We start from the raw sequence: 22,763 nt of genomic DNA on the forward strand, positions 1-22,763 counted from the left end.
AATAAAAGGTGGAGCAAGGAGACGACCGAGGAGGACGTACCTGGGGCTGGCTATAGACGCGATCGGCAGAGAGAGAGAGGGCATGTGTCTAGGCTGCCAGATATCTGGGGCTGAAGCCAGAATCCTCCAGAACGGGCAAGAGCAGCAAGACGGCCGCTCTGATTACCCCGTGGTCTGAGGTCTGCTCTCCTGCTCCTAAGAAGGACCTGTCCTCGGCTCCCACCCACCAGGAAACCTCGTAGGTACACCCTAGCCCCAAAAGGGGGCGTGGGCAGCAGGCAGTTGGCAATTGACGCCCAGGCTGACCGCGACAAAGTGTTAAGTTACAACACATCTGAGGAGACCCTTTGATCATTGGGTATAAATACTGGTGGGACTCCAACAGTTTTTCGTTGGCTTCTGAAACCCCAGGACCCTCCTGGGAGGTTGGAGGCCAACCCAAAGAGATCTCTTTGCTTCTGCATGCCTTTGGGGTGGGATACCTTTGTCTGCATGTTCATTTTTGTGTATGTGTTTACTATCTATAGTTATTGAAATAGATGTGTATTGTGTGTCAAGTTGATACAGCGTCTTGCTGTTTCATCTTGTCAGGTAAACTCTGAATCCTGAGCCTTTTAAAATAAAAACAATATATAAGAAGAGAGACCTTTGCTTGGAGTGTCTCTGGCCAGCGCTCAGCGTTTTCCAAAATTGCACCTTCCGCCTTTTGGTAAGAGAGGCACACTCAGAGGACACAAACCACAGGGAGGGGGTGTGTGGGAACACATTTTCTCCCAACAATAATTATATCTTTGTTTTTAACATTTGTAACATTTACATTGTCCCCGACCTGAATGGGCCAGACCAGCCCAATCTTGTCAGACCTCAGCAGCTAAGCAGGGTCAGCCCCGCTGAGTACTTGGATGGGAGACCACCACGGACGTCCGGGGCCGCTGCTCAGAGGCAGGCAATGGCAGACCACCTCTGAACGTCTCTTGCTTTGAAAACCCTACGGGGCCTTCCGGTACGGTGCTTCGACGAGCGGGCGGGAGCCTGGAAGGCTCCGTCTCCGCTGAACCACTTTCGTTTTCGTTCGAGCCTCCCGTTTCTTGGGAGAGCTCGACTAGCACCCCGGTGGTGGGAGCAAGAGCAGGGGGCGTCTTTCTGGCCCCTCCCCGCAATTGGCAGGGCGGGGGTGTGTGTGCCCAGAACAGCCCTGAAGCCGAGACGACTGATAGGAGGAACATGGCTGCCATGTTCCACGAGAAGCGACCACCCGTTTTTATTTCAACTATATGGATATAGGAGTAGCAGCATGAAGAATTGAAACAAAGTGAGTATGAGTACGTGCCTATTTTTGTTCTAAGAAAACCCCAAACCCCACACAAATTGTTGAATGCTTTTTAGTCTTGAAAGCATGCAGAGCACAAAACATACTCATCGGATATTTCAATGTTGAGCTTCTGGTTAGTTTGGCTGAGCGTGGCCCGGTACAGCTTGGTGGCCATTTCGATCAGATGGTCGCTCCTGAGCAGGAAATCCCCCTTCCCAGCTCCTCCGGACCCCTGGAAGAGAAAGGAAACCCAGCGTTGAGAACAACCATTTGTGTGTGTGTGTGTGTCTTTGCGTGCTCGTCCTCTGAGACTGGATACCTACTTCCTTGAGATGCACGGCGAAGAAGCCGTCGTTCTGAGAGCTCATGGACACCTTCGTGACGTCCTCCAGGGGAAGCTCCGACTTGATGTGCCCTGACTTTTGATCGGCCAGGAGGACGTGATTCTTTGTGAGCAGGAAAATCCTAGCGGCGCACTGGGGAGGAATGAGAAGAGGTTATTTCTGGGCCCGCAGAAGCACGAGTTCCACAACAGCTTTCCGAATACAGATCTGTGCCGATGTTTTCAAAAGTCTGGGCCTGTCTACGAAGGGGGATTCAGTTAGAAGTTTCCCTTCTCTGTGGTTCCAGGGTGGGGCAGTCTTCAAGGCACCCACCCTTCTCGGTTGCAGACAAGATCGTGGTTCAGGGCAGCTATAAGGGGTGGGGCTTCCCCAGAGACCGAGTCTTGGGCTGCGATCATGCACACTTAATTAATTCACTTTCAATGCACTTTCAATGCACTTTCCATCCACTTTCAATGCACTTTCAATGCACTTTCAATGCACTTTCCAACGGGATTGTGCCAGTTCACATAGTAAAATCCAGTTGGAAAGAGCACTAAAAGTAGATTGAAAGTGGACTATTTAGTGTGTGTGATCGCAGCCTTGGACTGGAACAGGCTCAATAGGTATCTCCTGTAACTGGATTAACTCGGAAGAAAGACAACCGATAAAACGTTTTTCAAAAAAGAACAGAGAAAAGGGACGACCCACTGGACTCGAGCGGACTAAGCCTGTGATGAGCCACGCTGGTTATCCCTAAGCAAGAAACGAAGACAACATTGAGGTTCTGTGTCGGGAAAGTACACTGGGCAGTTCTAACTCCCAGACCGGCGAGGAAGACACTTCACAGGAAGTATTGATTTCTTAAGGACATAAGGGAAGCCATTTCGGATCAGGTCAATGGCCCATCCAGTCCAACACTCTGGGTCACACAGTGGCCAGAAATACCAGGTGCCATCAGGAGGTCCGCCAGTGGGGCCAGGACATTAGAAGCCCTCCCAATATTTGTTGCTGAAAGAAGTTGGAGTCCAGTGGCACCTTTAAGACCAACAAAGTTTTATTCATGGTTAAGACGCTGAACTGCAGGCTGTGGAAGGTCGGTAGTTCAGCAGTTCGGGACCCGAGTGCTGCATGACGGAGTGAGCTCCCGTCTCTAGTTCCAGCTCCTGCCAACCTAGCAGTTCGAAAGCAAGAAATTGCAAGTAGATAAATAGGTACCACTTTGGTGGGAAGGTAACAGCATCCTGTGCGCCTTGGTGTTTAGTCATGCTGACCACATGACCACGGAAACGTCTTCGGACAGCGCTGGCTCTTCGGCTTTGAAACGGAGATGAGCACCGCAACCCTGGAGTCCGACTCGACTGGCTTTCGAGCAAGGGGACGTTTACCTTTTTATACGCTTTCGTGTGCACACACACTTCTTCAGATACTCTTCTTTAGAAGTGCACACGAAAGCTGATACCTTGAATAAAACTCTGTTGGTCTTAAAGGTGCCCCGCTGGACTCCAACCTTCTTCTGCAGCTTCAGACCAACACGGCTACCCCACCTGAATTTATATCTGTTGCTGTATGAAATGTCCTAATGGATGTGATGTGGTACCCACTAATTCTTTGTTTCTATCAACATTCTTCAACTGTTGTTTTTAATTTGTGGCTACTGTGCACTTTCCAATAAACAGATGTACTCTGGCCCTGGTCACACTAGCGGGAAAAGCCACGGCAGAAGTGTGGCTTTTTAGAGCCGGAACAAACAGAAGCGCGGCAGCGGGATCAGACAGGTCCCCCGAGGCTCTGCGCTTCTGCCGGCAGCCGCGATCACACGCTGCAGGGAAAGCGACTCTAAGAGTGTGAGGAGAAGCGACTCTAAGAAGGGTGAGGAGGGCCAGCCGGAGCAGTTGTGTGCATGCGTAGTTTGCCATTACCATGCATACCACAGGATAACCACGTGTCGGCGATCCCACGGCCGCCGTTGCTGCGCATCATCCGGTAGGTAATGCCCTTTCACTAGTCTCTTTTAGATCCGCATCTTCGGCCGGAAGGGACGGGTTGGGGGCGGGTGTGCGATGTTTGCCAGATGTTGGCATCTGATCGCGCTGGTTTCATCCGCCTTCAACCCGTCCGTTTCACGGGGCAAATCCTCCCGTGTGACTAAGGCCTCTGTTCTATGTTTTAGTTGCTCAAACTTCTAGGTTCCTGACTAGCTACGCCGTCACCAGATGAAACAGTAAAAAAATCAACAGTCAGGTCAACTAGAATTGACTACACGGCGAAACGAGAAACACCGGAATATTAAAAGCGATTGCTGTTGCTATCCCATACAGTGAGGAGTCCGGAAGAAAGCTTTTGTAACAAAAGAAAATAAAACACGGGATAAAAAAAGAGGCCTCGTGTTGTAAGTTATATGAGCCCGTTCGCGGGAAGGGCGGGGTATAAATGTAATGAAAATAAATAAATAAATCAATAAGTTTAGGAGAAACTAATGCCTCTAACACATCGGGATCTTCTTACCTTCCCATTTGCTCTGTTGATTTTGTTTACTACTTCGGCAATGATCACTTTCTCCTCCATGGCGTCTTTTAGCTTTTTGTACTTGGGGTTCTTGCTGATTTCAAGGTAAGCCCCTTGGAAAGGCTGCCCGACGCTTTAGGGAGACAAAGGAAACAAAAGGTAATCAGGGATGTGCCAATTTCTAAAAACTAGGGGTCATTTCCTGCAGGAGCGCACAGGAGCGGAGCTCCGGCAGTAAAGAGCCAAGGGGGCGGGCACATGCAACAAGCCCCACCCCCTGCTCCCAGCAGCCCCCAGTCAGAGCAAGAAGCAGCCAGGTAAGTTGCAGAGCGCCCCCCCGGCCCAAAACAGTCCAGTGGCACCTTTAAGACCAAGTCTTATTCAGGTACAAGCTCTCCCTCCTCTGTGAGGACAGATCCGCACGTCCCCCCCCAATAGCTAGCAATCCAAAATAGTCCAGTGGAGCCTGAGCGGTGGATGTTGCCTACTGACACACGTCCGATGATGTCAGGGGGTGTGGCATATGCAAATGTTATGCTAATGAGTTATGATAATGAGCTCCTGCACCTCTTTTTCTACGAAATGACCCCTGCTAGAAACATTGCATGGGCTGGCACTACAGCAGAAGGATCATCACGGTGGGACTGCAAGTAAGCCGTGGTGGCCATTTTGTGGCTGGCTCCGCCTCCTGCAGCAGCCATGTTGCACCTGTGCCCCCTACATGCTATGTCAGAATTTCAAAGGTGAACGATCCAAAGGAATAACAATCCAAAGGAATATAGGGTAAAATGGATTTACTTATTTATTTCTGCATCCACTTTGTTTTATAGAGACTGATAAGCCAGTATGATATAACGAAATATCTCTGTGATATCACTGTAATTCTTTGTCTATAGATTTGTTCCTGAGGAAAAACTAGAGGCCTGAAACACTTAGCTATCCGGAAAAAGTGTTGACTGAAAGAGAAACGCAGACTTATTGGACTTTGAGCAGACTGCTTTTGTGAATTTGAATAAGGACACAACACTGTTAGAGTGATATAGGCACATAATAATAATAATAATAATAATAATAATAATATACTTTATTGTCATTGTACACAGTACAACGAAATTAAAGGTGCAATCATTTCAGTGATCTACAGCCATACACATATACACTCACACAACCATTCACAACCATCCCATAACTCCCTTAAGGTTCACATTGCAACCTAAACCACCAATGTCACCCAAATTCCAACTTCATGCAGCATTTAAAGCAATAATAGCTCTCGAATAAAAACTCTAAGAAGGGTGAGGAGGGCCAGCATTTCAGAAATGTTCCACAAGAGGAAGTTAATTGTTAAGAGTTACAACTTGGTATCTATAAGCATATGTAACCTTCTACACTTGGGCTTTTAGTGCCTTCTTCTCTGTCTCCCTTAGTCTGTAGTCTTCCCCCTCCCTTTTTTCATTATAATTATGTAGTTATTTTAGAAATGCAAATTAAAAAAAATCCCCTTTGGGGGGCAAAAAAAAAGAAAAGAAAAAGAAACGTTCCACAGCCGGAGGGGCCATTCACACAGGCACATCTGTCAGGCGTTCCCCACCCGTACTCAACCCGTCTTGTAACGCTTCGCTCCCGAGTTTAAAAGATACCTGGTGAAAGTGGTAGCAAACCCTGGAAAGAACGATTATCCCGCATCCATTCCGCACCAACAGAGTGAACGCCAAAAGCCGCCTTGTTCTTATGCGCTTATGTGCATATCTCTAGATTACCAAAAAGAAAGCCGGGCCTTACGGGCCTCCGGGCCAACAGTGTGAACGCTCCCTTGCGCCTCCTCCTGGTATGTCCCGCATCAGTTGCTGCAGTGTGAATGGGAAAACCCGGAACAGTTTGTTCCGGGTCTTTTTTGCCCTCCCATTTCAAACTGCCCGTCTGAACTCGGCCACAGACTGAGAGAGACTTGAGCAGATTGCTATGCGGATTTCTACTGACCTTTGTGTTTTTTCTATGATGGAATATGTTGTTTGTCTTTATGACCAGACATTAAATATGTCATGGCTTTAATACAGTCTCATTTGTTGTTGTATTGTTCTGCGGGCGTCTAGCACACGTCTGTATATATTGTTTTCATACCAGAATTTCAAAGGTGCCAATTGGATCAAAAATGGTTCGGGACCCCTTACTACCCCTTAACCCCCTTCCCCCCTCATTTGTTCACATGTACAAATCAAACTCTTCCCTACAGAGAAGTAGGCCACAGGCAGCAGGAATGAAATGGGGGCGGAGGAACCAGCTCATCTCTCGTGTCCGGTAATCCAACAAATTTTAAAGAGAGACACAAAACATTTCCGTGGCCCAAACCAGGTTGATCTCAAAAACAGAAAGAGGTTTAACTTATCACATCGGTAATCCCTCTGAGTTTCAAAACTTCTGTTTGCTGCCTTTATGGCATGAGATAAGTATGTCTGCTTCCAAAGGAGAGAGAAGAAGGAATGCAGACGGTGTTATTCCCCCTTGAGCAATGTGAATTGGGCAATCCCCCCCCACCCCGCTGCCCACCATGTCGGGAACAAAGAGTGCTGGCTGAGATTCAGCAGGGATGCAGACTTTTACCTGCCTGGGAAGGTGATAAGAGGAACTCGAAGTTACGTCGTTAAGGTAGGAACTGTAATTCTGTGAAAACGATCTGTGCATAAGAGGTTTCTAACAACAGTCTCTGCTATTAGAGAGAGAGAGAAATAGGATCATCTAGATCAGGGCTTTTTTTGTAGAAAAAGCACAGCAGGAACTCATTAGCATAACAGGCCACACCCAACAGCAAAGGAATGCGTTAGCATACTAAACCACACCCCTGACAGAGCAGCTCATTAGCATATTAGGCCACACCCCCAGAAGTGTGGTCATTCAGCCACACCCACCTTATGCTTCTTATTCTGTTTACCTTGTTTTGTTGTCAAAAACCAAGGCTTTTTTTTGTAGCAGGAACCCTTTGCATGTTAGGCCACACACCCCTAATGTAGCCCATCCTAATGAGTTTCTGCTGTTGGGTGTGGCCTATTATGCTAAGGAGTTTCTGCTGGGCATGGCCAACTCGGGAGCCAGACGGAACTCTGTTCCTGTGCGTTCCTGCCCAAAATAGCTCTGATCTAGACCAGGCGTCCCCAACCTTTTTGAGCCTGCCAGCACCTTTGGAATTCTGAAACACAGTGTGGTGGGCACAGCCACAAAATGGCTGCCATGGGAGGTGGAGTCAGCCACAAAATGGCTGCCATGGGAGGTGGAGTCAGCCACAAAATGGCTGCCCCAGCTCACCTTCAGTCACACAGTGAAGATTCTGGTGCTGTGGTGGCAGCTGCTGCCAAAGCAACATTTTTAGCAATCGACGCAGCCAATCAAATTTCCAATGGCCAATAAGAAGCCTCGCTGGGTAAAAGCCCCACACACTTCCTCAAAATATTTGGTGGGCACTGCGAAAGGTGTCCAGGGGTGCCAAAGGTACCATGCAGGAGAGACCACTGGTCTATCAAGGTCTCCCCCGTCTCCCAGAAGTGAGGCCATTTCTATTGGTCAGCCTTGGGACAAGTGGCAGAACGGTTCTTTTTACCTTGCCGGATATAAAGCTTTCTTGTCCTTGAAAAGCTCGCTGGCTTCCAGTTTTTCTTCGTAAATGCCTTTCTTCTGAGCGGTGAACCCATCCCTGTACTTTTTACACTGCAAGAAACATGACAGACGGGATTGCAAAATCGTTCTTTGGAAAGGGCTTCAACCGACATGACTCGCCATTCACTAAGTAGTTGACGCACATTTTCTGAGGCGTTTCTGGTCTGAATGCACCAAATCGCACAGCATATGTGCAGGCCTGTAGCTGCAGCGGGGCATCTTGGGGTTATCCCTCCCCGACTTATTGGCAAGGCCCCCCGACGTTAACCTGGACTCTCCACTTGACAGTTGGGATCTACATGCTATTGAATTTCTCTTATCTGGGGCCACTGTCTATAATAATGGCACATTCATTGCAGCTGCTGGAGGTTTTTTTAAAACATTTTTTTTGCAATAACCCCAACTTTTAACGAAAAACAGAATATTAACTTCACAGGGGGAGACGCTTGTTTAATGTTACCCTCCATAAGTGGAATATCCTCTTCAGTTCCTTGTGTGTTGAATCCAGAAAGAGGTAAGGCCTCGCTGGCCAGTTTTTGTCTATTGGTGATAAAGAAGGCATCTTATTCTTCATCTCCAAGAAATACTTTTGCATCTAAGTTAAGAGAAATAAAGGCGTTTTGATTAATCAATACTTCCTGAAGCATTCGATAGGATGTAGTGAAGGCCACAAGAATAAACAGCTTTAAAAGGGAATTAGATAGATTCATGAAGGATCAGTCTATCAATGGCTGCTAGCCACGGCGACTGAGGGGAACCTCCACATTCAGAGGCACTAATCCTCTGAATCGCAGAGCCAGGAGGCCACATCAGGGGAAGGCCTCAGCCTCTATGGCCTGTTGTTGGCCCTCCAGAGGAACTGGTTGGCCACTGTGTGAGACAGGAGGCTGGACTAGATGGACTATTGGTCTGATCCAGCAGGGCTCTTCTTATGTTCTTAGGAAGGCCTCGGCCTCTCTGCCCTGTTGTTGGCCCTCCAGAGCTGGTTGGCCGCTGGTTGAGACAAGATGCTGGACTAGATGGACCACTGGTCTGATCCAGCAGGGCTCTTCTGATGTTCTTAGGAAGGCCTCGGCCTCTCTGCCCTGTTGTTGGCCCTCCATAGGAGCTGGTTGGCCACTGGTTGAGACAGTATAGACTAGATGGACCACTGGTCTGATCCAGCAGGGCTCTTATGTCCTTACCATGCTTATTGTTAAAAGGATCAACAAATTCATATATATCCAGTTTCACGTCAATTAAAAGCGACGATGTTTCTGAATACAACTGACTGAGAAGTAGTCACAGTAGACTGGAATCACACCAATGTTTCATGTGTTCCCAAAGCACTCAAAAGGTTTGTTTCCTGTGTTTACATCCTAGGAGCCAGGACTAATTTTGTTTTTTTATTAAGGGGGTCTTAATTTTCATTTTCCCTCTTAGTAGGAAATTGTGAACAATCGGATCTGAGGCAATGTGTGAGGCTTCAAGTGATATACGTGACTCCATGACATATTTATGGAGGGTGCTTCACACGATAGCTAAAAATGGAGCATGAGTTTTAAACAGACAGGAAAGTATGTTACTCTTGAAACCCAGGACTGCTGCTGCTACATTCCAGTTCCACACAGCACCACGTGTACAATTTACAGCAGGGGTCCCCAACCTTTTTGAGCCTGCAGGCACCTTTGGATTTCTGACACAAGGTGGTGGGCACAACCCAAAAATGGCTGCCACAGAAGGCGGAGCCATCCACAAAATGGCTGCCGCAGGAGGCGGAGCCAACCACAAAATGTCAGGGAGTGAGGTTACGCATAACTCTAACAGTAACTCTTCAACATTTCAAGTAGCAGCTCAGTTTAACCAGATGCCTTTTTAAATGAAGGTATTGTTTCACTACCTTTTCCTGCATACGCACAGCTCGCCTCCAGTCACACAGTGAAGTTCCTTGTGCTGTGCAGGCAAGTGTTGCCGAATCAACTTAAAAAAAAACCAACTAGATAGCCAATCAACTCTCCAGTGGCCAATCAGAGACCCTGCTGGGCAAAACCCCCACCTGGCAACCCCCCCGGCACCGGCAGACACCACGTGGGGACCTCCCCCTGGTCTATAGCACAGGTAACCCAAATAACTGAGTTGGGGTGTGTTTTGCTTTGTAACATAAAAACAGGAGATTCTTTAAATCAGCCCCTTCCGTCCATAGTGAGAAATATCTTCAAAGCACCATGCTGTTCTTTCCCATCACGACTACGAAAATACGTACGATTTTCTGAAGTACGAACTCGTAAATCTTCCTTCCTGCATTGGCTCGGAAAAATTTCCTGTACTCTCTACGGACCTGACAAAGTAAAATAATCTGTGTAAGTATTTAAAAACAAACAAACAAACAAACAAACAAACAGTGATTTTATTAAACTAGTAGCAGATGAAATTCAGCAATGCTCTACAGAAGTAGTTCCACAGACAAGATTCTCTCTAGGACAGTGATGGCGAACCTTTTCGAGACCGAGTGCCCAAACTGCGACCCAAAACCCACTTATTCATCGCAAAGTGCCAACACGGCAATTTAACCTGAATACTGAGGTTTTACTTTAGAAAAAAACCCTCATAACATTAACTTAAGATGATCCAAACAAAGTAAGGAAAGCAATCCCAAATGCTTTCATTTACTTGAAATTATTTGGCAGAGAATTCGACACGTTAATGGTGGTCTGGGCCTGGCTGGGGCAATGGCATGCGTGCCCACAGAGAGGGCTCTGAGTGCCGCCTCTGGCACCCGTGCCATAGGTTCGCCACCACTGCTCTAGGAGCTCTGCCTACACATGTTTGTTTTCTAAGAGATGGCTTTTTTTTCTAAGTCACATCTGGTGATGTCAGCATCCAGACACACAGAAAATTTAAAAATAGGAAATGGTCCCCACAAGAAAGCACCGGGCATGGCACAGCAGAAGGGCAAATCGGTACTTATGGAGTGAGCGGACAACTAGCAATTTCTCTGTGAGTAACTGGATACTGCATAGGTTGAAAGGGAAACTTTACTAGGCTTATTTTAAAATTCAGGGGAGGCTGTTGTACACAACTTGGATTTCTTTTTGCTCGCCCCCTTTTTTTAAAGAGCTAAGCAATCCAACCTGGGTAGGATATGCCAGTCAGTGTTTCAACACCAAATCCAAATTCTTCTCTTCAGCTTTTCCTCCTCCTCCCTTTTGGAATATACGACGAGACTTTTAAATGCGTTTTAGACGCGACAGTACGTATTTGCAAGCTGCGCATGCACACTGCACTCAAAGAGATTCAATGAGGTACCGTGGCCCTGAGAATAACAGTGTCTCCACAGACAGAAATTGTCCGCTGCTACAAAAAATAGGGCGGAAGAGTGGAAGTGCAGTGGGCGGGGCTCCCCCTCACAGCAAAAGGGGCCACGGTGTCTGAAGCGGCAGAGTATGCCGAGGGGGCAAAGCCCTTCGAAGCAACTTGCTAATTTCCAGAGAGGCTTGAGTTAGGTGGTATCTAGAAAGCCACATTTGTATGAGCCACTGTGTGCAAACGATGCTCCTTATGAGACGTATGGGCCGTTCTTCAGCTCAACGCTGATGAAGTGCAAAAAGCTCCTCTTAGAAGAGTTGTGCAGAAATAGCCTTCCTTTCCAGATTTTCCTAAAAATGAATTATTTTCAGGAACCGATTGCATTCGACTGGGGGAAGAGCCTCGTCTTCCAACGCACTGATCACGTCAACTGGTGTAAGTGTGGCGGTGGGATGAGGGGGAGCAGGGCTCTTTTTGTAGCAGGAACTCCTTTGCATATTAGGCGACACACCCCTAATGTAGCCAATCCTCCAAGAGCTTAGAGAGCTCTTCTTACAGGGGCTACTGTGAGCTCTTGGAGGATTGGCTACATTAGGGGTGTGTCACCTAATGTGCAAAGGAGTTCCTGCTACAAAAAGATCCCTGAGAGGATTTAAAACACCAAAGGGGTGCTAAATCCAATCACCACTGTTCTAATTATGCTCCCCCTCCAGTCCAATTTGCACCACCGCACTTTGACACAGGGGTCATTTCGTAGAAAAAGAGCTAGGGGAACTCATTAGCATAACTCATTAGCATATGCCACACACCCTGACATCACCGGAAGTGTGTCATAAGGCCGCACCCCCTGACATCACCGGAAATGTGTCATAAGGCCACACACCCCGCCCCCAACGGTCCCGGCCGTCACCGCCGGCCTTGCAGCTCCACTGCCGAGCCCCATGAGGGGCCCGGCGGTGGACCTGCAAGGCCGGCGGGAGTGCGAGGAAGCCCCGCGAAGGCCCTCCCTGGCCCCAGGCAGGCAGGGGTGGGGAGAGGCAGGGAGGAAGCAACTTACCCTCCCTCTTCTCCTGCCTCCTTCCTCCTGGCTGAATGAGGGCCGGAAGCGGGGCGGCTGGAAGCAGGGGGCGGGGCTTCGTCATGTGCCTCGCCCCCCGTACCTCACCCGGGGGAACTGCGATCCCCCCCGAAATGACCTCTGCTTTGACACCAAAAGGGTACCTGTTCTGGAGAAAACCTTCTGGGGAAGGGTTCAGAAATCCTCCTTTATCAGGGACTAGGGCAAACTCCAGTCTGAAGACAAAAGGTCTGCCGGGATTACATGCCGTTCTGGACCACAACAAATCTGACTGATGCGCCCCAAAGCAGATACGTCTGGAGGATTCGGTCTCAAATCTCCAGTATCCATCGTCGTAAATTTGGTCGCCATTTAATCCAAAACTGGCTTACCTAAAATGGGTAACTTAATATACTGGGGGGGACGGAACCAGTCAAAGCTGGGTGCTTGAAGTGAATGCAGGGATTTTTTTGATGGAGGTACTAGCTGGTACTGAGCACCAGCGCCTTTTGGGTGGCTTTCCCAAGTCCTATGGGGGGGAACTGGTGGTGGTTCCTGCATCCTCAGATATGAGTAGCAGCACTTTTTAATAAACAAAACAAAAAAAGCACCGTCAGCCTTAATTTCAGAAGAAGAGGAGATTGGATTTATACCCCGTCCTTCACTACCCGAATCTCCTTTCCCTTCCCCTCCCCACAACAGACAGCCTGTGAGGTAGGTGGTGCTGAGAGAGCTCTCCTGAGAACTGCTCTTGAGAGAACAGCTCTGAGAGAACTTGTGACTAACCCAGCAGGTGCACGTGGAGGAGTGGGGAATCAAACCCAGTTCTCCCAGATTAGAGTCCACACTCTTAACCACGACACCAGACTGGCTCTCTTGTAGCAACATCACAGAGCGGGTTGAGACCATAGCCCCAGTTCATACTTGCTGGTAGTCCCAGTGGGCTAACTGCACATGGGAAGGAACCATTTCTGTCACTACTTCTTATAAGTTTGTTTGTGGGGGGGGTTGGTTATTCTTTGATATTTTGTGTGTGTGTGTGTGTGTGTGTGTGTGTGCATGCACCTGGAAGTCACACTGACCTCCTACTGGGGGCCTGGAGGCTATTCAGAGAGGTGGCTGAATAAAGCCTGCCTCTGTCCTCTAGACTTGGTGTTCCAAGGAGGTCTCCCATCCAAGTACTAACCACAGTCGACCCTGCTTAGCTTCCAAGATCTGATGAGAGCTATTCTTGAAAAAGAGCAGTTTCTGTCACAGCTCTCTCAGCCCCACCTACCTCACAGGGCGTCTGTTGTGGGGAGGGGAAGGGAAAGGAGTTTGTAAGCCGCTCTGAGATTCCGAGTGAAGGGCGTGGTATAAATCCAATCTCTTCTTCTTCTTATACGTTGATACAGCTGCTGAGCTTTGTACTATCACCAGTCGAGAAGAGCTGCTACAAGCACAGAAACTATTACAGAAGAAAAAACTGCAAATTTGTGCAGACACTTGTAATATTATAATAATGCACTAGAACACGCAGAGTGACAAAAATACAATTATACAAATGTGATACAAAATTCTCCTTCTATTCTAGACGTGGATGTGACGAAATTCTCCGGAGTATATCCTCCGTTTCGCAAAGAACTTCATCAAACCATCGATGCTCCATCGAGGTCCATCAGTGGCTATTAGCCACAAGGTATAGATAGGGACTCTGGGGCAAGTGATGCTCTGTCATCTTGGTGCTTGGGGGGGGGGTCAAAGGTGGGAGGGCTTCTAATGTCTTGGCCCCACTGGTGGACCTCCTGATGGCACCTGGTATTTCTGGCCAGTGTTGGATTGGATGGGCCTTTGGCCTGATCCAACATTGGCATCTCTTAAGTTCTTATGTTCTTATGATGCTCAGAAAATATGTTTCTTCTTATTTCATAACTATTCCATGATGTCCCATCCATTTCCTCAAAGGAGGAACGCACTCTCATCCATTCATTTCCAAATTTTTCACAAACGCGGGCAAGTCAGCTACGCGATGCATCTTTTCTGAGCGTCGATGGTTTGATGTCGTTCTTTGCGAAACGGAGGATATACTCCGGAGTATTTCGTCACATCTACGTCTAGAATAGAAGGAGAATTTTGTATCACATTTGCATAATTGTATTTTTGTCACTCTGAGTGTTCTAGTGCATTATTATAATGTTACAAGTGTTGTCTGCACAAATTTGCAGTTTTTTTCTTCTGTAATAGTCTCATTAACTGCAACCCCCTGTCCTTGATGTAAACAAGCAGGGCCGGCTCACTCACTAGGCGAACTAGGCGATCGCCTAGAGCAGGACGGCCCTTAGAGGCACCAAACTGCGCCTGGCCCCATACTCTGGGAGTTTCTTGATTATTTGTGTTTTTCATTCTTCCTATAATGCATTTATTTTTGAAAATTGGTGGGCGCACGGGGCCCCCAGAAGGGATCCTCGCCTAGGGTACAAAATAAGCTGGAGCCGGCCCTGTATACAAGCACAGAAACAGCAGTGGCTGCTCATACAACCCTTCTACGTGAGAGGCAGTTCACACAAACGGTGCCTCCCCGAGAGAGGGACCCCGTGGCAAACCCGGCCCCAGCCATTCCCGAGCGGCCTGCGTACAGGAAGCATCCTGCAGGGATCCACCATTGTCGTGAAAACTGATTGTAGTCTGCATTTAGAAATTCTGGACAACAACATGCCGGGTGGGAAAAATGAAAACTAAAGTCACAATGGTTTCCTACTGAAGTGAGAGGGAGGTTTAGAAGAGAACCGTCTCGTTCTGAACTGCTGCCAATGCAGGTCAGCGTCAATAACTAACAGCGTCCCTCTGGAGCGTTTTATTGTCCCGCTGATAATCCGCACTCCTGGTAAGATTAGCAGCAGCGTCAAACTAAAGACAGCTGCATACAAACACTTAAAAAAAATAGTATCATATGGGGTTTAGTGCAATAGCTGTTTTTTTAATTTAAAAAAGTTCATGGGGGAAAAAAATCCCCTAAAGATCATGCTTGCTAGAGCGATCCCAGAGCAACAGAAGTTGATTAGGGGTTAGTACAGGCCACGCTTTATTGAGTTCATTATCGACACAAGGGAGTTGTCTGAGAAAAGTACCTTCAGTCCAAGCCAGTAAGCCCAAATGACCGCAACGGCATGCTTACGCCTAGCTTCCTCCTTCAAGCGTTTCAACTCCCTTCGAGCCTAGAATGGTTAGATAGTGAATCACAGAGAGACAGCCTGAGGCAGAGGGCATAAACGACCAGGAAGAGGGATTCGCTTATCGATAGAGGAGCAGATAACAGGAGGAGGGAAGAACAGTAGGTGACCTTTAAGACCCAGCGTGGTGAGGCAGGAATGGGGTCAAAGTGCAGCCAGCCCCCTAAGCCGATTCACAGGAGCGGTGGAAGCCCCACTCTGTGCGGGCACTCTTCCACGGCACATCAAGTCTGCCCGTCACAAAGGCGGAATGATTCCCCAAAGCAGGGGTCTGCGACCTTTCACCATTAAAGAGCCAAAGGGATGTCAAAACTCAAGAGCTCCTCTATTTATGCAAACAGAACGACTATACAGTTTGACGTTACTGCTAACTGATACACTGATTAATGATCCAGAAGGGTTTCTGCAGCCCAAACTCTGGCAATTTATGAGTCCTTTGTTACAAAGTGGCACACATGCGGTCTCACGATAAGTCATAAACATACACAGGCGCAACTCAGACAATGGTGTTAGTCTCTGGGCGTCAGCCTGGATATGGTGTGCACTTGGAACTGCTGGCAATGGCTTAGCTCTCTCATTTGACTTCCTGTAAGGCATCTCCAAGAAGCCCTTTAATCCCACAATTTGTTTTGGTGGTGGTGGTGGTGGTGGAAAGTGCTGTCAAGTCACAGCAGACTTGTGGTGACCCTTCATGGGGTTTTCAAGGCAAGAGGCGTTCAGAGGTGGTTTCCCATTGCCTGCCTCCACGTCACGACCCTGGACTTCCTTGGAGGTCTCCCATCCAAATACTGACCAGGGCTGACCCTGCTTAGCTTCCGAGATCTGACGAGATTGGGGTACCCTGAGCTATCCAGGTCAGGGAAATTCATTTTTGCCTGCCACTATCCCAGTATCGCACAACATTTATTTATTTTACTCGTGGGCACTCCATGAAATTGCTGAGCTAGGGTTGCCAAGTAAAAATATCCTACCGGCGGGGGAGCCTCACAGGGCTTCGGGAGCTGTTCTTCGATGTGCACGCACGCCGCCAGCACGTCACCGGAAGTGACGCGCAACGTCGATCACGTTGAAGGCATGGCCCCAATTGTCGGAGAGAAAACCATAGAGTTTTCCCTCCGGCGATCGGGGCCACGCCCCCAACGTGACTGAACGTGGGTGAAGTCCTTCTTCACCCAAAGAGTGATTAACACTTGGAATTCACTGCCACAGGAAGTGGTGGCGGCTACAAGCATGGACGGCTTCAAAAGGGAATTAGATAAGCATATGGAGCAGAGGTCCATCAGTGGCTATTAGCCACAAGGTATAGATAGGAACTCTCAGTCTGGGGCAAAGGGTGCTCTGTATTCTTGGTGCTTGGGGGGGTAACAGTGGGAGGGCTTCTAGTGCCCTAGCCCCATTGGTGGACCTCCTGAAGGCCCCTGGTATTTTTGGCCACTGTGCAAAAGAGTGTTGGACTGGATGGGCCTTTGGCCTGATCCAACATTGGCTTTATTTTATTTACTTAATTCTGTTTTTATCCCGCCTTCCCCATGAACGGGTTCAGGGCGGGTCACAAAGTCACACAGCCTCAACAATAAGAGTTAAAATAATTAAAACAATAATAGAAACAGCAGCCAAGCTTCATGTTGCGATACTGGGCTGATCACAGAGCCTGCGATTTCAGTAGGGGAGTCCAGAGATGGATTTTGGATGTCCACCGCCTCAACCGAAAACTCGGCGGAACACCTCAGTTTCACAGGCCCTGCTGCGGAATTGTAATAAATCCCACAGGGCCCTGATCTCGAGTGGGAGCTTGTTCCGCCAGGCCGGGGCCAGGGCAGAAAAATCCCTAGCCCTGGCTGAGGCTAGTTGGACATCCTTGGGGCCGGGGACACTTTATATCTTAACACTTTGATGTTCTTTCTTAAAAGAGCCATATTAGGTTTCCCAGCAGCCCCCAACAGCCCATCTTAGGCCGATCTCGTCAGTTCTCAGAAGACCACCCAGGAAGCCCAGGGTAGCTACGCAGAGGCAGGCAATGGCAAACCACCTCTGTTCGTCTCTTGCCTTGACCTGGATGGTGCAAGCTAGTCCAATCTTTATAGACCTTGGAAGGTTAGACTTCCCTGGGGATCTCCCATCCAATGTCAGGGCTCTTTTTGTAGAAAAAGCCCAGCAGGAACTCATTAGCATAATAAGCCACACCCAACAGCAGGAACTCATTAGCATACTGGGCCACACCCCTGACAGCACAGCTCATTAGCACATTAGGCCGCACCCCCATGTTACCAGAAGTGTGCTCATCCAGCCACACCCACTTTTTGCTTCTTATTCTGTTTACCTTGTTTGTTGTCAAAACCCGGGCAGGGCTCTTTTTGTAGCAGGAACTCCTTTGCATGTTAGGCCACACACCCCTGATGTAACCAGTCCTAATGAGTTCCTGCTGTTGGGTGTGGCCTATTATGCTAATGAGTTCCTGCTGGGCGTGGCCAACTTGGGAGCCAGACGGGACTCCGTTCCTGTGCATTTCTGCCCCAAAATAGCCCTGCAAATAGTAGCCAGGGCTGACCACCAGGGAAGCTCAGGGTCACTACGCAGAGGCAGGCCATGGCCAACCACCTCTGCTCGTCTCTTGCCTTGAACGCCCCAAGGACGGGGTCGCCATGATGACTTGACAGAACATTATTCATTTCATTCACTGGGTTCCTCAGGGAGCCCCCTTTGACTCTACAGCTGCTGGGATTGCAGACCCCTGCCCCAAAAGGATGTTAATTCAAAGCAGTCACCAGTTCCCAGCCAAGACCCCCAGCTGAGCAAGGGCTGGTACCGGAAGCATAAATGGGACTGAACTCGGGACTCCTTGCAAACCCCGGGAAGAGGCCTATGCAGCTCTCTGCAAGCGCCTCCTGCACTTTGGTGCCAATGCCTATTCTGTCAAAATCTTGCAAATTTACTTCTTCTTTATTGCCACAGAGAGACACAACATAAACACCATATTGCAGGTACATGATTTTGGGACCTATAAAAATGAGGGGACGGGGAAACACAATTTTCTTTAAAGAGAGCAAAAAAAAAAAGAGAGGGAAGAAAAACAAACGAACACAGTCTGTGCGGGCATGAGTCTCTGTCATTCCTTTTTTTTGGGGGGGGGGAGTTTAGTGTTAGCAGAGGGACAGACACCCGCCACGTTTAAACAGTCGGACGCAACGTCACACATCAGTCATAGCGATGCACCTGCAGTTTTCGTGCCTTGCTCATCTTTACAAAAGATTCGCTTTGCAAACGTCATTGTTTCAAATATTACAATGTCAAGCCATGGCCTGTTATCTAAATCTGTATTTAAAAAAAAAAAAAAAAAAAAGTTGTACAAGGGAGCAGATTATAGTTTTTTTAGCTTGAGGCATCTTAGTAAGTTGAGAGAAATTGCAGTGTGACATTTCTGAAGAAATTATCTTCTGCCTTTCCTGTTTTATCATCATTCTGCAACCAACGGCTGGTTGAGGACCAATTTATGGAACTCTTTCGCGGTGAGATTTTAATTTTGTTTCGTGATCAGCTTATATATTAAGGAAGGACAGTGAGAGGTGACTTTTTCATAAAAAAGGGTTCATCACACAATCTCAAATGCCTGAACTGGAAACAACTCAAACCCATCTAGCAAAAGGATTCCGATTTGTTATCTGAAACACAAGCGTCATCCGAAGAAAAACACCATATGGCCAGTGTTCCCTCTAAGCTGAGTTAGTGTGAGCTAGCTCACACTTTTTTAGCCTCCGGCTCACACATTTTTGTCTTAGCTCAGGAAGCATGGTTCTAGAGCAAACTAATCTATGGAGCAGCCAAACTGCTTGCTCACAACTTTAATGCCAGTAGCTCACAAAGTAGAATTTTTGCTCACAAGACTCTCAGCTTAGACGAGGGATTGTTGCCCATGGCCTGATCCAATGCAATTTCACTTCAGTGTTATTTTAGCCCTTAATGCAACTCATAAAGCTAAATTTCGTTCTTCAGGTTAGACCCCCAAACTACTAAATCTGATATATCACCTCTGACGTCTGAGATTTTTTTTGCTCCGTCAAGCCCAGAACTTGTTGCGCTAACTCATGATGGCTGTTCTAGATCTCAGACAGTGGCCTTTCCTAGTCCTGGTGTCACTGCAGATGGCAGGGACTGAACCTGGCGCCTTCTGCACGCGTACTGAGCACTCTGGTTCTGAGTTAGGATGCTTCCCGTAGTGAGAGCCAAAGAGTTCTGCTGCAGGACCATTACGTTCTGGAGGCCTAGAGAGGCAGGAAGGGAGGAGCGCAGAGCAGATTCAGTCAGAAGGCAACAGGCTAGTCTTCCTTTGTGTCTGCCATGGGCCATTCACTGTTGACCCCGGGGGCTGCCCCCTGTGGTACGGGACTTGCTTCACTAGGGGGACTAAGCAGGACACGGAAAAGGAGACTAGCGGAGGTGAGCAAAGATGGACAATGGTGGGGAAGGAGGAGGAGGAGGGGCAGCTGCCACTACCAACCCGTGGGGGGGGCCTCAAAGGGAGGGGAAGTTTCTTGACTGGAGCCCAGAGGAGCAAGAAGACGGCGGGATTAGCAAGGGCATTTCAGTGGGACTTCCTTTGTCAAAGGGAAAATGCTGACAACTGGCATTCTTGGGATTTTTTGGTCTCCAGAGTCCGGGATTTAAACCTGCATGTTAATCGCTTTCTCTTTTTAAAAAAATAAAAATCTGAACGTAGCGTCATCCTGGATTACTGACACTGGTATGTTCCGTTGAAATTAACTCATAAGTAAAACTGTGTTTCTGAAAATGGACTACATAAAGCCACAGCAATAAGCCGGGGAATCGACTGCACTGTGGTTGGTGTCTCTATGGTGACTCCCGGGCAGCCCCAAAACTGGCAACAGTTTGCCACTACCGTTTCTAATGACATATGAATTTGTAAGAGTCTTTATTTGGTTCTGTTCCCTTACATATTTTTTTTTCTTTCACCACCTTTTCGAAGGCATCAAGTTCTACCGGGGGTGTCACAGGGCTAAACGTCTCTACCCAACATGCACTGGGGGCCACGACCTTTAATTGTGCCCTAGAATCCTCACGGGATAGAGGAACGGGAGCTGGGGCCAAGGGTTAACGTCTAAAAACACCCAGCCTTTTATATCGGCCCTATCAGCGGCCCTTTCATCTGGCGCCCTTGCCCAGTCTGAAGACTGATCCGCAGCTCACAATCTCCTCCCTCCCCACCAAAATCCTCTCCGGTGCCCCAAAAGCCCCCACACACACACAACTCCTGCCGCCAGCATACAAATTCCTCTCATCGAGGTCTCGTTTTCTACTGACCAAATAATTTCAAAACCATCTTTGGTTTGTAAATGCCGGCAATCACCTCGAAGCTTGCGCTCCTGGCTTTGGGTGGGGTTTCGGGAGAAGCCAACGCTGAGGCGTGCAGTAGCCGCCGCTAGTAGGCCAGTCTCTATGAGTGATTATGGGCATTATTTCCTTGTCCTAAAGACAACTCAGGGACGCTTGATTTAAACATGACACCGGGGAGGCAGACACACATTCCCATGAGACGTTGCATTTGCGCGACGTTCTCTTTAAACTGAGCGGCTGCTCGCGCAAGCCGTGTGACTGCTGTGCAAAGGTAGCGGCCCAGTTTAAACGAAATGTTGTGTGAATGCAAAGGCCCACGGGAATGTGTGTCTGCCTCTTCCCATATGTTCCCTCAAGAGCACTACGATCGGGGAGTCTCCGTCTCCTGGAAGTTCCAGGCCCCCAAGAGATTAAGTTTGCCCCTACTAGGGCCAGGGCGTTTTCGGTGGCGGCTCCTACCTGGTGGAACGAGCTCCCAGAGGAGATCCGGGCCCTGCGGGACCTTGTGCAGTTCCGCAGGGCCTGCAAGACGGAGCTCTTCCGCCAGGCGTTCGAGTAGGAGCCGCCGCCGCCACTATCCTACCACCGAGGTAGTGTGTCATCGGCTGCCCTGCTAAAAAAGGGGGCAAGCACGGCCTGGCAGAAGTTTATAGACAGCGTAGCGGGAGACCGCGCTACTGAGATAGCTGGCCGCCAAATCTGGGTGATTGTTCCCATCTTGGATGACAAATATAGGCATAGCACTGTGTTATAGGATGGATTTTATTGTGGTTTTAAATGTTGTATTCTATTATATGTTATATTGTATTTTACCTCGGTTTTGCCACATGTGAGCCGCCCTGAGCCTTTGGGAGGGCGGGATATAAATCAAATAAATAAATAAATAAATAACGTTAGTTTGCCTCCCTGTTGTCAGGTTTAAATCAAGCCTCACTCGTACAGAGCCTTGATGAAGACTGAAAGAGTCCTGAGATGGACCTCAGGTGTCCCACTGACCGCAGGGCCCAGATCTCCTGTTGACTTTTACTTTTTAAGGAGAAAATGTCTTTTAGTAACATTTTGGAATGAGAGAAGTGCCCTGTGTCCTAAGATTCGAAGCATTAGAATGGCTGTGGATTCAATTAGATTACAGTTGTGTTAAAAGCCTTTGCCTGGGACCCTGTCAAAATCTACTTACTGCAAGTGCATGCCAACAACGACCTTTTGCAGTGAAGCCGAATAGTTTTAGCCGGACACATTTTTAGAGATCTAGTCCACTCGTTTCCAAACGAGGTTTCTAATGGCTTGTTAGTGAGCAATTAGTGCAACACAGCTGGCCGTGCCACGAGAATATTTAGTGCCGAAATTTCGCAGCGATTTGCAGCAGAGACGAATATTGAAGGTTACCAATGACAGCATGCTGATATTCATTAGTTTGGTTTTTTTTTTTTAAAGGGGATTAGTTGTTGCTTTTTGCTACACATGAAGATTGGGTGTTGGTGATTAAGGGGGGGGACATACACCACATGACATTTGCGTGGAGTACCTTAAATCCAAGCCAGCAAGCCCAAATAACAGCAATAGCAAGTTTATTCCTAGCCGCCTCCTTCAGCCGCCTCAGCTCCCTTCGCGCCTGTGGTGCATTTGAAAATGAAGGACAGAAAAAATTTGAGACAGGAAAGGCTGCTTCAATTTCCCAGTGCAGAGAGAGAGAGTGAGAAAGGGGGAAAGAAACCAAGTCATTTTGTACAGTGAGAACGAAAGCGTGAGCAGGTTCGTGGAGGCTGAAACTTCTTAAGACTACAGTCATAGGAGGGGGCGGGAAACGCAAGTGGTGGTGTAACCTAAAGCAACCGAAAACGTTTCTCACTGATCTCTTCTGTAGAGGATCTTTGCTCCCAGTATGGTTCTAAAACGACCAGGAGCCTCTTCAGGTCTGCTCACCTGAACGCCGTGCCAATAGGCTGCAATGGTTGTGACCGCTTCTCTGCAGCGTTTCTGGTGCTTCAGTTCTCGAAGGAGCTTCCGGGCCTGCGAAAAAGCACCCCCCGCACAGAAAAAAGTTACCACGAGTAATACAGACTTGGGGCCCA

General features: G+C 48.2%; 1 protein-coding gene across 1 annotated transcript in view; it reads right to left on the reverse strand.

Annotated features, from left to right (window-relative positions):
- Nucleotides 1–22,763, reverse strand: part of MYO1B (myosin IB) — a gene marked incomplete at its 5' end in the record, with an annotated part of 79,891 nt that overhangs the window by 5,880 nt on the left and 51,248 nt on the right. The window contains 7 exons of the mRNA XM_015426759.1: nucleotides 1,417–1,544; nucleotides 1,636–1,788; nucleotides 4,144–4,276; nucleotides 7,736–7,842; nucleotides 8,252–8,386; nucleotides 10,034–10,108; nucleotides 22,615–22,701. Coding sequence (XP_015282245.1) covers nucleotides 1,417–1,544; nucleotides 1,636–1,788; nucleotides 4,144–4,276; nucleotides 7,736–7,842; nucleotides 8,252–8,386; nucleotides 10,034–10,108; nucleotides 22,615–22,701 — 818 coding nt within the window. The remainder of the gene's footprint in view (nucleotides 1–1,416; nucleotides 1,545–1,635; nucleotides 1,789–4,143; nucleotides 4,277–7,735; nucleotides 7,843–8,251; nucleotides 8,387–10,033; nucleotides 10,109–22,614; nucleotides 22,702–22,763) is intronic.

This window comes from Gekko japonicus, unplaced genomic scaffold, assembly GCF_001447785.1.
Source record: "Gekko japonicus isolate JY-2015 unplaced genomic scaffold, Gekko_japonicus_V1.1 scaffold4360, whole genome shotgun sequence".
NCBI lineage: Eukaryota > Metazoa > Chordata > Lepidosauria > Squamata > Gekkonidae > Gekko > Gekko japonicus.